Here is a 14,787-nt window from a genome sequence, read left to right on the forward strand (position 1 = left end):
AGGTGGGAAATTACCATATTAACAAAGGAGTGAATGCCCTACAGCTAACCACCAGCCAGGGCAGGGCTAGCACAGAAACACACAGGAAGCTTTAGCTAGTTGATCATAAACTGTCCCCACAAATGCACCACAGGAATAAGGGAGACCAGGGCCCTACAAAACCGGAAGCGAGGGCTGGGCTCTTGCTCTTCATGGGTCTCTGTGGAATCCTTATGTGGCAGAAGTGGCAGCAAATCTGGGCACATGCTCCCTAACTTTTCCCAACATGGTCCTATTCGAATTTGGCAAAAAAGGGGTTGAAGGCTCTGTTGGCTCTTGGCCCCCTTGTCTCTGTGTGTTTCTGATTTCTCCTCTGTATTCCCTCCCTGCTCCATGTTCTGGCTGCAGATGGTGCTGGGCCAGATTGAAGACCATAGACGAACCTACCAACCCATCAACATCCCCTTCTTTGATGTGTTCCTCAGGCATCTCTGCCAGGGTAGGTGCCCTCCTCCACTTTCCCCCGGGTTCCCACCCAGCATCGTCTCTCCCTTCCCACTCTCCAGGCCTTTTCCTTATCTCTGCCCACGCTGTGGTCTCCCCACCCCTTCCCACTTTCTCCAGGCTCCAGTGTGGAAGTGAAGGAAGCCAAGTGCTGGGAGAAGGTGGAGGTGTCCTCCAACCCACACCGGGCCAGCAGGCTGACAGACCGCAACCCCAAGACCTACTGGGAGTCCAACGGCAGCAGCGGCTCCCACTCCATCACCTTGCACATGCACCGCGGTGTTCTTATTAGGTGTGAACCCATTTGTATGTGTGTGTTAAGTGCACCAGTGTGTCTCCCCAGAAGCATTGTCCCATAACTCCATGAGGAACCCTGTTCTTGGGGACATTCTCAAACTCATTCTGTGCAGTGAAAGCATGATTGGCACACTGGGCTGTCTGCTGTGCTGTGTAGACATCCCCCTGTCTGAACCCAGGTGCTGGTATTCTGACACATACAGACGTCACCAATTCACTTACCTGTTTTTCCCATGAGTGTTTGTTCAATGTCAAGAGAGCCAATCGCTGTACAAGGCTCTGGGGGTACAAGGACAATCAGATACAAGGAAATTGTAGTCTAGTTGGGGAGCCAGGCTAGCGAGCCAATCAAGAGAATCAGGCTTGATGGTGCATGCCTATAATCTCATCACTCAGGAGGCTGAGGCAGGAGGATCAAGAGTTCAAGCCTGGGCTACATATTGAAACCCTGTCTCAAGGGGGGACTAAAAGAAGCAGAGGGCTGGAGAGATGGCTCAGTGGTTAAGAGCACTGCCTGCTCTTCCAAAGGTCCTGAGTTCAATTCCCAACAACCACATGGTGGCTCACAACCATCTGTAAAGAGGTCTGGCGCCCTCTTCTGGCCTTCAGGCATACAGACAGAATATTGTATACATAATAAATAAATAGATAGATAGATATTTTTAAAAAAAGAAGCAGAGAAATTGCATAAAGAGAAAGAAAGTACCATGGTCCAGGCACAGTGACATGGCTGTCCCACTCCTTGGGAAGCTGGGGTAGGAGGATCTCTTGAACCCAGGCAAAGCCATTAAGGTCAGCGTGAAGAGGAAGAGCCTGTCAGAGAGAGAGAGATGGCCAGGAGAAAGGATCCTGGGACCAATGAGGATCAGAGAAGGTTCCCTCAGCAATGTGTTGACTGAGCTGAAATTTGAAATTGAAATTATCTAGATAATGAGAACTCAGTGATATTCCAGGCAGAGAGGCAGCATGCAAAGGGAGAATCAGGATGCTGTGTTGGGTGCATTTTTTAAAATGCTGTTAGGTGAAATGAGGGGTGCATCCCAGTGGCAGGGTGAAACCAGGCAGATGCAGACTGTAGAGTTTGTGAACTAGGAACTTTGAACTTTGTTCTGAAACTTGGAGAGTTGTAGTTGATTTTTTTTCCTCTTTGTTCTTTGGGGACTCGCTACTCCGAACCCAAATAAATACAGGGAGACTTATTCTTTGTTTTGAATGCCCATCCTTAACTTGTCTTATTTCTAGCTAGCTTTTCTTTCTTTTTTTTTTAATATTTATTTATTTATTATTATGTATACAATATTCTGTCTGTGTGTATGTCTGCAGGCCAGAAGAGGGCACCAGACCTCACTACAGATGGTTGTGAGCCACCATGTGGTTGCCAGAAATTGAACTCAGGACCTTTGGAAGAGCAGGCAATGCTCTTAACCGCTGAGCCATCTCTCCAGCCCCTAGCTAGCTTTTCTTAAATTAACCTGTTTACCTTTTGCCCCTGGGCTTTTATCTTCCTTTAATCTATATACCTTTCTTTCCTTACTCCATTGCTGGTCGTGTGGCTGGGTGGCTGGCCCCTGGTGTCCTCCTCTTCTCTACTCTCTCTCTTCTCTCTGCCGGCCAGCCCCGCCTATCCTTTCTCCTGCTCAGCTATTGGCATTCAGCTCTTTATTAGATCATCAGGTGTTTTAGACAGACAGAGTAACACAACTTCACAGAGTTAAATGTAACAGTAAGGCACACCTTTAATCCCAGCACTTGGGAGAGACACAGGCTGATCTCTGTGAGTTGGAGATGAGCCTGGTCTACAAGAGCTACTTTCAGCACAGCTAGGGCTGTTACAAAGAAATCCTGTCTCAAAAAACAAACAAACAAAAAAAGCACCATATCTTTGCACCATTAAACAGATGCTCCACATTCTACAGCAGGGAGTCCTCCACGGTTTGTAAGAAGGAAAGAAACTAGCTTGTTTTTCAGCCAATACTCAGGCTATCATGAAAATTTGGGTTGGAGGCCAAAAACAAAAAAAACAAAAACAAAAAAAACAAAAACCAAAAAAAAAGGTTTTGGAAAGTGCATGTGATCTAGTAGAGAATGTTCGGTGGTTTGTTTTTTGTTTGTTTGTTTGTTTTTTTGGTTTTTCAAGACAGGGTTTCTCTGTAGCTTTGGAGCCTGTCCTGAAACTCCCTTTGTAGACCAGGCTAGCCTCGAACTCACAGAGATCCGCCTGCCTCTGCCTCCCGAGTGCTGGGATTAAAGGCATGCGCCACCACCGCCCGGCGAGAATGTTCAGTGTTAAGAAGAGAGACTGTAGTGTGTTCAAGACTTGCCATTGGTTGGTGAGGGGACCTGTGGCCAGATAGGTAGCCTGTTTCAAATAGAAAGGGGTGGGCTTCTGTGGACAGATGATTGTCCCATGTGGTCATGTTGGCCTTGAGGAACCTGCTAGTTATGACATGGGAATGGGAATGTCTGTTACGTGCACAGCATGGCATTAATTTTTCATTGAATCTAGGGATTTAAGTAAAACCACTTTGAAGGGATATAAAGGGGAAAGCTGAGGGTCTGGGGAAGGCAGGCATGTCAGGAGCTAGAGGAGGAAGTGGAGGATGAAGTGGCCCTAGTTTTCACTGACTCCTTTCTCTTCCCTCAGGCAGCTGACTCTGCTTGTGGCCAGTGAGGACTCAAGTTACATGCCAGCCAGGGTGGTGGTGTTTGGGGGTGACAGTGTCAGCTGCATCAACACCGAACTTAACACGGTGGGGACCCTTGTACAGCCCCTTACTGTGTGCCCCCCGTCCCTCCATTTTTCAGTTTTCATCCCTCATTTTTTGGGTGGGGAAGACCCAGTCTCTGGGGAATGGCTCTCTTGGTCCCTTCTGGGAAGGCCTTACCACTTGAAGTGCACAAGTGAGAACACGGGCTGTGCTGGTCTGGATTGCTGTCAGGGTTACTTCCAGCTCTACTTGTTTCTGTTCTGCTTCCTTTTTATTCTGTGTCTAAGCATGTATCTGTGTGTGTGTGAGTGCAAGCACTCGTAAATGCCGAAGAGGGCATCAGATCCCTAGAGCAAGGTTCAGGAAGTTGTATGACACCAGCATGGGTGCTGGGGGGTCAGTCTCTGGTCCTCTGGTTTTGTAACTGCTGAGACCTGTGTCCAGCCCTGCCTCACTGCTTAGTGAGCTCTGCCTCCTCTCTCCTACCCTGTCAGGTAAATGTGATTCCCTCCGCCAGCCGGGTAACCCTCCTGGAGAACCTGAACCGCTTCTGGCCCATCATCCAGATCCGCATAAAGCGCTGCCAGCAGGTGGGCCCAGGAAGAAGTGCAGACTCTCCTTAGTGGGTTCTCCAACAGCTTCAGCAGGACATTAGCTAGGGCTCCTCCGTGGCCAGCTTGGAGATGGCCTAGAAATCTTGGGGATTCAGGGTGTGGAACATGTCTTTGGAGTACGGAGTAGCTCAAGTGAGAAGTCTGTGTATACTGCAGGGTGGCATCGACACTCGGGTTCGGGGTGTGGAGGTGCTGGGCCCCAAGCCCACTTTCTGGCCATTGTTCCGGGAGCAACTATGTCGACGTACTTGTCTCTTCTACACAATTCGGGCACAAGCATGGAGCCAGGACATAGCAGAGGACCGCCGGCGCCTCCTTCAGCTCTGTCCCAGGTGGGTGCAGCACAGGAGGGAAGACGATTAGGGACTGACACTGTAGGAAGCAGGAGTCTGAGCAGTGAAGCTGCAGCTGCCCATGAGGTGAAGTGTGCTGGCAGATTGCAGGAGGACCCCAGTAGCCGGCTTGGGAGTAGATCAGCACTTGTGCAGAGGCCACAGTGAAATTGCCTTTTGGCAGGTAGGGAGCCTGCCATTAATCTGCCATATACTTTCTGTTTCCAGACTTAACAGAGTTTTGCGCCATGAGCAGAATTTTGCTGATCGCTTCCTCCCTGATGACGAGGCCGCCCACGCACTGGGCAAGACCTGCTGGGAGGCCCTGGTCAGCCCGCTGGTGCAGAACATCACCTCTCCCGGTAACCACCCCGCCCCGTCCCTGGTCCCCACACCAGCCCCTCACAAGTCTCAGGTCATCTGTGTTGATATTTTGGTCCTCTTAATTCCTGTATTTGTCCTTCAAGGCCTGTCACCTTGGTGTTCCTCTCTTCCCTCCCACTCGAGGGACTGCTTCCTGAGAGTGACTTGAATCTTCACCCCCACACCATCCTCACCCTGCTACCCTGCTCCCAGGCTCCAACAGAAGCCGACTGTGGTGGGGAAGGACTAGAGCTCTGCTTTCTTTTTGTATAATTGAACCTGTGCCTCAACTCCTGTCCCCCTCTTCCCACAGAACCCATTCTTGACTTGACTTCTTTCAGATGCTGAGGGTATAAGTTCCCTGGGATGGCTGCTGGACCGATACTTCGAGCAGAGGGAGAAAGTGCGGAGCTCCCAGAGTCAAGCAGCGTCCTTTGCTTCACGAGTTCGGCACCTGTGCCACTTGTTGGTGCATGTGGAACCCCCTCCTGGGCCTTCTGAGCCATCCACACAGTCCCGTGAGTCACTGCAGCCTGCTGAGCTGGGTCTGTACTGTGGGGCTACCTAGCTCTGTCCTCTGCAGCTTCTCTAGGTCTCTGAAACGTGGTGACCTTTCCAGGAGACAAACACCCAAGACCCCAGGCCCACACAGGCTGGAGTGAAGCTCACTCTTGCCCCCTGTCTCCACAGTCAGCAAGAACAGTAAGAGCCAGGATGGAAGCCCCGTGCCATCCACAGTCCTTTCCAGCAGCAGCCTTAGGAACATCACCCAGTGCTGGCAGAGTGTGGTGCAGGAACAGGTAGGCAGATTCAAGTCCGCAGGATGGAGCACAAGTGGTCTTTCCTTTATGTCACTTCTTAAATATTTATCTATTTATTATGTATACAATATTCTGTCTGTGTGTATGTCTGCAGGCCAGAAGAGGGCACCAGACCTCATTCCAGATGGTTGTGGGCCACCATGTGGTTGCCGGGAATTGAACTCAGGACCTTTGGAAGAGCAGGCAATGCTCTTAACCACTGAGCCATCTCTCCAGCCCCTTATGTCGCTTCTTACTCTGTCACTTTAGGTCAGCAGATTCCTGGCTGCAGCCTGGAGGGCCTCTGACTTTGTGCCTCGTTACTGTAATCTCTATGAGCGCTTGCAGAGAGCAGGCTGGGAGCTGTTTGGGCCTCGAGCAGCCTTTACTCTGGCTCTGCGTAGTGGCTTCTCTGGAGCCCTGCTGCAGCAATCCTTCCTCACCGCTGCCCATGTGAGTCACACCAAGGGCCAGGCATGGGCATGCCCTCTCCCCTCCTTCTCCTTTGCCCTTGTGCTTCCTTCATCCCACTTTCCCACACCGATTCCTTGTCCATGGCTTGTCTGATGTTCTTTCTGTGGTCCCCAGATGACTGAGCAGTTTGCTAGGCACATTGACCAACAAATCCAGGGTGGTTTGCTTGGTGGAGCCTCTGGAGTGGAAATGTTGGGGCAGCTTCAGCGGTGCCTGGAACCCATCATGGTCCTTTCTGGCCTAGAGCTGGCCACTACTTTTGAGCATTTCTATCGGTAAGTCACATTCTGGAGAGGTTGGGAACAGGAGACTTAGAGACCAGAGGAAGGGAAGATTTGAGTTAAGGAGAGATGAAGGAGGAGGAGTGGGGAAATTAAGGCAGAGATAAGGTGGGTCCTGTGGCTTAGGTGAGCTGTAATACAGAGACTTACTTCTTGAGGGGAAGGCTGGGCCTGGGCCAAGCTGGCCCCACTGAGACCTGGCCCAACTGTGTGTGCTACAGGCATTACATGGCTGACCGTGTCCTGAGCTTGGGCTCGAGCTGGCTGGAGGGGGCTGTGCTGGAGCAGATTGGCCTCTGCTTCCCCAACCGCCTCCCCCAGCTGATGCTGCAGAGCCTGCGCACCTCAGAGGAGCTGCAGCGCCAGTTCCACGTCTACCAGCTCCAGCAGCTTGACAGGCAACTCTTGGAGCAGGAGGACCAGGAGGAATGGAGGCTAGAGGAAGTGGAGGTGAGGGCAAGGGGAGGAACAGCAGAACGGGAGAGCAGGCCCACTAGGAGAGCTCATGGGCTCATCCCTCTGCTCCTCAGGAAGAAGACCAGGTACAGGAGACCAGAAAGGAGCTCTCTGTAGAAGACCCAGGTCCAGAAGTTTCTGTACTGGTTCTGTCACCACGCTGCTGGCCCGTCTCGCCACTCTGCTACCTGCACGGTCTCAGACAGCTCCTTCCCACAGAGTTTTGCGATGCCCTGGGTCGCTTCTCCAGCTTCTACAGCCACAGTGAGGAGCTAGGGACAGGGACCTGGAGATGGGGATGCATTCTGGGTAGCAGCAGAGGAAAGGAGTGGATAGACAGGAAGGGGAGGGTCCAGACGAATGGGAATAGCCTCATTAATGCTTGCTCTCTCCTTCAACTTCCTGGGAACTGGGCCTGTTTTTCTGTCTTCAGGTTGTGCTCACTTCGTTCTCAGTCTTAAGAACTTATTTTCAAGTAAAAATATTTAAGACTATTTATCCCCATCATTTTAATCACATCCTATGTTGTTGTTGTTTTTTTTTTTTTGGAACAGTTTTAGTGGTATATAATTAGTATTCAGTAGAAGGCTTAAGGAGTTTATATACCTCGATACAGCCATGTACCCATCTGCCAGATCAAGATGCAGAACAGTCTGGCACCCAGTGTTATCAGCGATGGCGCACACCTTTAGTCCGAGCACTAGGGAGGCAGGGGCAGACGAATCTCTGAGTTTGAGGCCAGCCTGGTCTACAGACCAAGTTCCAGGCTAGCCAGGGCTGCACAGAGACACTTGGTCTCAAAAAACAAAAACAAACAAACAGAACGTTTTTTTTTTCTGAACTTTTCAATATGATAACTGTTCTTAGCCATTCTAAGCACTTGAATTTGTAAATATGACTGAGGACAATTCATTTTAAATCTAAAATTGAACTACATGTAGCTAGTGATTGTGTGGGTTCCTAGTTTGGTGATAAATTAAGCATTGTTATTACTGTTTTCCTTTGATGACACTCATGCGCTAGTGTGTTTTAGATACATGCGCTAGCGTGTTGTAGATGAGTTTTCCTTTGATGACACTCATGCGCTAGCGTGTTTTAGATACATGCACTAGCGTGTTGTAGATGAGTTTTCCTTTGATGACACTCATGCGCTAGCGTGTTGTAGATGATGTTTCCCTTTAGTTTGGCTTTCACATTGAGAGAAGTCTCTATGTTTTAGGCAGGTCTCATGGAGTCTAGGCTGGCCTCACGCTCTCTAGATAGAAGACGAGGACCTTAATTGTTGATCCTTTTTACCTTCTCTGTACCGGAGTTCCTAGGGGTTTGTGTGGTGCTGGGCTCAAACCTAGGGCTTCACACTGCACACACTGGTGCGCCTGCCTCTGCCTCCCTGTTGCTGGCGTGCACCAGTATCATAAAAAAACACTTTCTTGCCTTTACAAAAGGGTTTATCAGGAGGCACTCCGGAATGATTTTAAATGTGCACCTGAGAGCAGAGCCAAGATAATGTGAGCAGCTGGGCGTCCATCCCACAAGTGGGCTACATCTCCAGTCCTTGGGTTTCTTCTTTCTCTTCTTTCTTTCCATTACCTCTCTCCCTCTCTATGTATGTATTCATGTGTGTATACATGTTTGTGGGGAGGTGTGAATTGGCATGGCTATACATGTTCGTGTGTGTGGTATATGTATGTACGTGTGTGTGGCATATGTTTTTTGTGTGCAGGTACCAGAGGTCAACACAGGGTGTGCTCTTTAGTCCTATTTTATTTTGGAGACAGGTCTTTTATTGAACCTGGAACTCACCAGTTTACCTAGACTGGCTGGCCCGTGGGCCCTGAGGACACCTCCTCTCAGCCTCCTGGGTGCTGGGATCGTAGAGTTCTGGAACTTCAGCTCCTGGCTGTTATGTGCTGCTGGGGCCCACACCAGCTCACTGTGCCTATCTGGCACACACTCTACCCACTGAGCAGTCTTCCAGGCCTGACTTTGTTTCTTGTTTCTACTTTTTTTATTGTGGTAAAATATGTCTGGAATAGCATTTCCCCTTCTAACAGCTTTAAGAATACAGTTTCAGACACCCTTCCCTATTTTTTTTTCCCAAGACAGGGTTTCTCTGTGTAGCTCTGGCTGTTCTGGAACTCACTCTGTAGACCAGGGGGGCCTTGAACTCAGAGATCTGCCTGCCTCTGCCTTCTGAGTACTGGGATTAAAGGCGTGTGCCACTGCCTGGTCCCTAATTATTTTTTAATTTAGAAATAATTTCAAGTTTACAGAAAAATTAAAGTGGTAATGCAAAGAACTCCCATGGAAGCTCTATCCAAGTTACCTTTTGTCAACACTTGGCTTTTTATTTTTTTCTTTGGAAGAAAAGGCCTGACTGTGGCGGTGACCAGGCACTCACCGTATGAACCTTGCAGGGAGGCTCCTCTGGTGGGTGGGTATCACTGTGCTGGCTTTTGTTAGCACTGACGTTTTTTCTTTTCAAACGGTTTCCCTCTGTAGCCTGGACTGGGCTTCAGCTCCCAGACCCCTCGCCTTCACCTCTCAAGTGCTGGGTGGGATTACAGGCATGTGCCAGCACACCTGACTCATTTACCCTTTGAGTGCACATGTGTGTATATCTGTGTGAACACATACATGTTATTTTTTAGAACCATTGAAAGAAAGTTTCTTTTTTCCTGGTCCTTTTCTCCTAAATTTATTACCTAGGCATGAAGGTGTTCTGACACATGGGGATTAAGTCAGTACCTTAATTTACCTTCTGAATTGCAGTTTTGTCAACTGATCCATAAAGTAAGTCATCTGTATCCTTGCTTTCCATCCAGGAGAGGATCCAGGCATATGTCACTGCTGGTTCAGGTCTCAGGTGTCTTCCTTTAATCTGGAATAGTCCTCAGTCATCTTTGGCTCTGAACACTGACGTGTTTTGAAGAACCCAGTCCTCTAAAACTTTAGCCAGGCTGTAGTGGCACATGGCTTTAATCTCAGCATTGGGAAGCAGAGGCAGATGGATCTCTGTGAGTTCAAGGCCAGCATGGTCTACATAGTGAATACTAGGACAGCCAGGGATACACAGAGAAATCGTCTTGAAAAAAAATTGTTTTTCAGTAGTTGCTCACTTTGTGTGGGTTAGGACTCAGGCTCTGTGATCATTACACTGATAACTGTCAAAATGTTCATCTCCTGTCTTCCCGCCCCACCCCAGTTCTGGGTTTAAACTGGGGGCTTTTTAGTGTTAAGCATATGCTCAAACATAAAATTCCCATCCCCAGTGATGTTAAGTCTGAAAACCTGGCCAAGGACAGTTAATACTTGTTCCTTGCCTCTGTTAACAAGCTGTAGGCAGGGGAGCTATTCACAGCTAGTCCTTCTCAGGGCACTTCCTTTTACTCTCCTTTAGATACAGGTTTCACACACCCCAGGCTGGCCTCAAACTTTACACGTCTGAGGATGACCTTGAACTTGTTCCTTTCCACCTCACTCCTGAGCGTTGGGCTTACAGGCATCGGTTACTTACCATGCTCAGTTTTGTGCTGTATGGGGATGAAACCATGGGCTTCGTGCATGGCAGGCCAGTACTCTACCAGCGGGGCTACATCCCTAGCTCTCTTTCATTTAAAATATTCTTCCTAAAGGGGCTGGAGACGTGGCTCAGCAGTTAAGAGCACTGGCTGCTCTTACAGAGGACCTGGGTTCAATTACCAGTATCCACACAGCTGCTCAAAACCATCTGTAACTCCAGTTTCCCAGGATCTGATGCTCTTTGCAGCCTCTTGAGGGGACCACACACAAGCAGTGCACAGACATACATGCAGACAAAATACTCATACACATAAAAAAGATAAATTTTAAAGTATTTTCACAATGATAAATTTCAAACATATACAAACAACATAAATTCCAGAATACCAAGATATGGCCCAGCGTCACGTTCTCCCCCTTTCTAAAGACAAAGGTGCCATCACTCTCAGACCGTCCCAGTGTCATCAGCTGTGTGTGTTCCTGTTCCCCTGGCTGTCCAGAGTCTCTGTCTTATTCTTGCTGTAAAATTAGTATTTGTTTAGTGGGGATCCACACGAGCCCAAGCCACTAAGATGTGGTCAGTTTCACATCTCCTGTCTAGGTCCTGCTGTCCCCCTCTCCCTTCATGGCTGTTTGTGAGGAAGTGGGGTTGCAGGTTTGTCCTGTGGGATGTCAAGGGAGCTGTGGATTTCCACACCAGAGGCTCTTTAGTACAATCAGTTTTTGTTGCTTTGGATTTTGATTTCTGGGGATAGGGACTCAGGTAGTTCAGGCTGCGCTCAAACTCTATGTCACCGAGGATGACTTTCAACTTCTGATCCATCTGTCTACTTCCTAAGTGTGGGGTTGCAGGCATACCTCATGTATGTGGTGTAGAGTGGGACCCAGGGCCCTGTGTATACTAGGGTCGGCATTCCACCAACCGAGTGCCATCCCCAGTTCCTTATGTCAGCCACTGCGTTGGCATTTATGAAAGAGTGAAACTCTAGTTTGTCATTGTTCCTTCGTGTGTGAGCAGGATGCTGTCTTTCTAGAGAAGCTAACTTTTAGCTAACTGCTAGGCTTTTCTTTGCCAGGAAAGCCTGGGCCTGCCCTCTTCCCTCTATATCTGTTTTTGTTTTGGGTTTCTTTTGTAGCTCTGGCTAGCCTGGATTACTCTGTGTAGAGCAGCCTGGCTTCTTTGAACCCAGGGATCCTCATGCCTCTGCCTCCTGAGTGTTGGGATTAAAGTCATTTACCACTATACCGAACAGCTATTTTTGTTTGTTTGTTTTTTAAATGATGAACTGATTCTCTGGAATACTTCAAAGCTGATCAGTGAGGTCTTTGAATATATAGCAGTGTCATCACAAACCCGCAAACGTACAATGCTACGCTTGATTTTACACCTCAGCCCTAGCGCCTTTATCCCCCACTCTCTGACTCTGTCTCCTCGACACCTCCCTAGGTCAAAACTACTCAGTCTTGGACATGGGACCACATCGGCGACTTCAGTGGACATGGCTGGGCCGGGCTGAGCTGCAGTTTGGGGACCAAATCCTGCATGTGTCCACTGTGCAGATGTGGCTGCTGTTGAGTTTCAACAAGACTGAGGTTCCTCAGCCCCTCCTCTCTCTGTCCCCTCCCTCCCCTGTTTCCTTTCCTCTTCACCCCATGGGCACTGTTTCTCCTCACCAGGAGGTGTCAGTAGAGACCTTGTTGGAGACGTCTGACCTCTCTCCAGAGCTTCTGCAGCAGGCACTTCTGCCCCTTATCGCTGACAATGGTCCTTTGACCCTGGAGGAGGCTCAGCGCTTTCCACAGGCGGGTAGGTCAGCAGGGCCTGGGCTGAGCCTCCGAGGCATGATAGAAGGAGGTCCAGAGGGTGGGAGAGTACCTGGGGAATGAGAGTGTGGTGGGACCCTCATTCATGTGTCCCTCCCTGTCCTTGGGTACCTGATCGGGGACCGGATTCCAGGGATGCTGCGCCTTCGTGAGCCTAGGTCCCAGCCCCATGAAGAGGTCCTGTGGCTGATACCTCCCCAGACGTATTTCAGTGTAGAAAAGGATGAGGGCCGGACCCTGGAACAGAAGAGGAACCTCTTGAGCTGTCTTCTTATCCGCATACTCAAAGCCTATGGGGAAAAAGGCCTCCACGTTGATCAGCTGGTTTGTCTGGTAGGCAGAAAGGACCACATCCTGAGGGCAGAGTCATGGCTGGGGTTGGAGATGGGACCAGAGGTCAGTACAAGAGAACTTAACCTCTTTCAGTATGAAACATCCTTGGAGTGACATTCCCACCTGGTTCTTCCTGTTATGTGTGTGTGACATTTGTGTGTGTATCCTCGTGTGTGTGTGCATGCATGCACACGTGCAAGTGCAGATCAGAGGACACCCTGAGTGTCTGTCCTCACCTTCCAGCCTTGTTTGGCACCAGCTTTCTTGTTTGTTGCTGCATGTGTGAGCGCCTGGCTCCTCTGTCTCTGTCTCCCTTCTCTCCTTCGGAGCACCTGGGGTTCACACATGCTGCTCTCCCAGACTTTGTATAGGTTCTAGGGATTCGAACTCAGGGCACACCTTTGAGGAGCAAGCACTTTATTCCACTGCCTCTGCAGCCCTCTATTCTGACATGAGTGCTTACCATGTGTGTGATTGAGTAACTTGGTCCTCAACAATAGTATAAATAAAATTAATATGAATATTAACTTAATACAACTACTCACTTTTGATGTTGGATAGATGAGAAAGTAAGCATGACCAGTAAGAACTGGTGGCGCCAGGTATTGAACCCGTGCAGGCTCCTTGGGTAAGGGTGATCTGCTTGTTTCTTCCCATCCAGGTTCTGGAGGCCTGGAGGAAGAGTCCAAATCCACCTGGGAGCCTGGGCCACACTGTTGTCGGAAGTGTGGCCTGTTCCAGCACTGATGTTCTCTCTTGCATCCTGCATCTCCTGGGCCAGGGCTATGTGGAACGGCGTGATGACCGGCCCCAGGTCCTGATTTATGCTACCCCAGAGCCCATGGGGCCCTGCCGGGGTCAGGCAGATGTTCCCTTTTGTGGCAGCCAGAGTACTGAGATCTCCAGACCTAGGTAGCCACCCCTCCCTCTATCCACTTTCTACGGGTGAGGAGGATTATGGGGCCAAAGCCCTGCAAAAGTCACTTGTATAAAAACATTTTCCTGATAATCCCAGCACTTGATAGCCAGAAGCAGGCAGATCTCTGTGAGTTTGAGGCCAGCCAGGGCTACAGAGTAACACCTGTCTCAAAAAAACACCAAATTAATCAAACAAAACATCACTTCCAGTCTGTCCTGTCCGTTTTCCTATCTATTCCTCCTACTTGCTGATTTTCACCTTCCCCTCCTCCATCCACCCCCCTCCCGCCCAGTGCCTTGCCAATCAAGGGTCTTGACATCTGTCCCATCCTCCTGGAGCCAGCCCTTGGGCAGGAGACCCAGATGTGTTGATGTCACTTCTTCTGAACAGATTTGGTCTGTGCGGTAAATATGTACAGATCACCAGCTGTGTGCTTGCCTGGGGGGTTTGCCAAGCTCCAGGCAGTTGTTCTGCTGGGGAGTTTGCTGGAGGCTGTTTTAGATTGCCAGCACCCCTGAAACTTCCAACCTCAAGTGCACCCCCCTAGTGTGTTACAGCATTGTTGTTGGTCCGTGGTGCCTGCCTGAGGGGTGGAATGAGTTCTCTGACTTGTCACACCTTATGAGTGTTACGTGTGGCCGAGTACGGATGTGACTCAGCCACTCCTTCTGTGATGCCCAGACTGTTGGTGCACAGGTTACGCTTGGCATAGGAAGGCTTTAGACGTGCTGCTTGCATTCTGGGCAATGGACTGTCCCCTTCATGAGAAGTCATTTATCACCCTCAGCTCTACCCACGGGCCTACAATGCCACCAGTCATTGTGCAGCCAGCCAACCCCACAGCTACCCAGTGCTTCTAGGAAGGTTCAGGTGATACGTAGGCTGCTGAGACAAGTGTAAGCACTGGGTCCTCTGTGGGGAGCTGGGGGCAGCGGGAGCTTGTAGATAGGTAAACAGTGGAGACACTAACCACTGTTCTCTCCCTCAGCCCTGAAGCTGTGTTGGCCCTGGCATCTCTACAGCTGCCTGCAGGCCGTACCATGAGTCCCCAGGAGGTAGAAGGATTGATGGCGCAGACGGTGCAGCAGGTGCAGGAGACGCTGAACTTGGAGCCAGATGTAGCCCAACACCTTCTGGCACATGCCCACTGGGGCACTGAGCAGCTGCTGCAGAGCTACAGTGATGACCCAGAGCCCCTGCTTCTTGCAGCTGGGCTGCGAGTGCCCCAGGCACAGGTCGTCCTCATGCGCCCAGACCACTGCCCTGTCTGTTTCAGCCCCTTAGGACCCAGTGACGATTCTCCCTCCCTCTGCTGCCAGCACTGCTGCTGCAAGGTGAGCACGCGGCCTCTCCTTCCCTGCCTCTCCACAAGGTGAGCACG

At 50.0% G+C, this 14,787-nt stretch overlaps 1 protein-coding gene across 6 annotated transcripts in view; it reads left to right on the top strand.

Annotated features, from left to right (window-relative positions):
* The window catches only part of Cul9 (cullin 9), a 47,316-nt gene that overhangs the window by 25,857 nt on the left and 6,672 nt on the right, over positions 1-14,787 (top strand). For 5 of the 6 annotated variants that reach the window (XM_026785382.1, XM_005359749.2, XM_026785383.1 and 2 more), the window contains 17 exons: positions 388-478; positions 604-775; positions 3,425-3,530; positions 3,983-4,078; positions 4,259-4,434; positions 4,663-4,796; positions 5,139-5,315; positions 5,488-5,597; positions 5,868-6,050; positions 6,186-6,346; positions 6,574-6,802; positions 6,883-7,072; positions 11,778-11,923; positions 12,008-12,137; positions 12,288-12,487; positions 13,149-13,399; positions 14,395-14,740. In XM_026785382.1, coding sequence (XP_026641183.1) covers positions 388-478; positions 604-775; positions 3,425-3,530; positions 3,983-4,078; positions 4,259-4,434; positions 4,663-4,796; positions 5,139-5,315; positions 5,488-5,597; positions 5,868-6,050; positions 6,186-6,346; positions 6,574-6,802; positions 6,883-7,072; positions 11,778-11,923; positions 12,008-12,137; positions 12,288-12,487; positions 13,149-13,399; positions 14,395-14,740 — 2,898 coding nt within the window. Of the gene's footprint in view, positions 1-387; positions 479-603; positions 776-3,424; positions 3,531-3,982; positions 4,079-4,258; positions 4,435-4,662; positions 4,797-5,138; positions 5,316-5,487; positions 5,598-5,867; positions 6,051-6,185; positions 6,347-6,573; positions 6,803-6,882; positions 7,073-11,777; positions 11,924-12,007; positions 12,138-12,287; positions 12,488-13,148; positions 13,400-14,394; positions 14,779-14,787 lie in introns of all 6 variants that reach the window. The other variant, XM_026785386.1, reaches the window with a different exon arrangement.

Source organism: Microtus ochrogaster, linkage group LG2, assembly GCF_000317375.1.
Source record: "Microtus ochrogaster isolate Prairie Vole_2 linkage group LG2, MicOch1.0, whole genome shotgun sequence".
NCBI lineage: Eukaryota > Metazoa > Chordata > Mammalia > Rodentia > Cricetidae > Microtus > Microtus ochrogaster.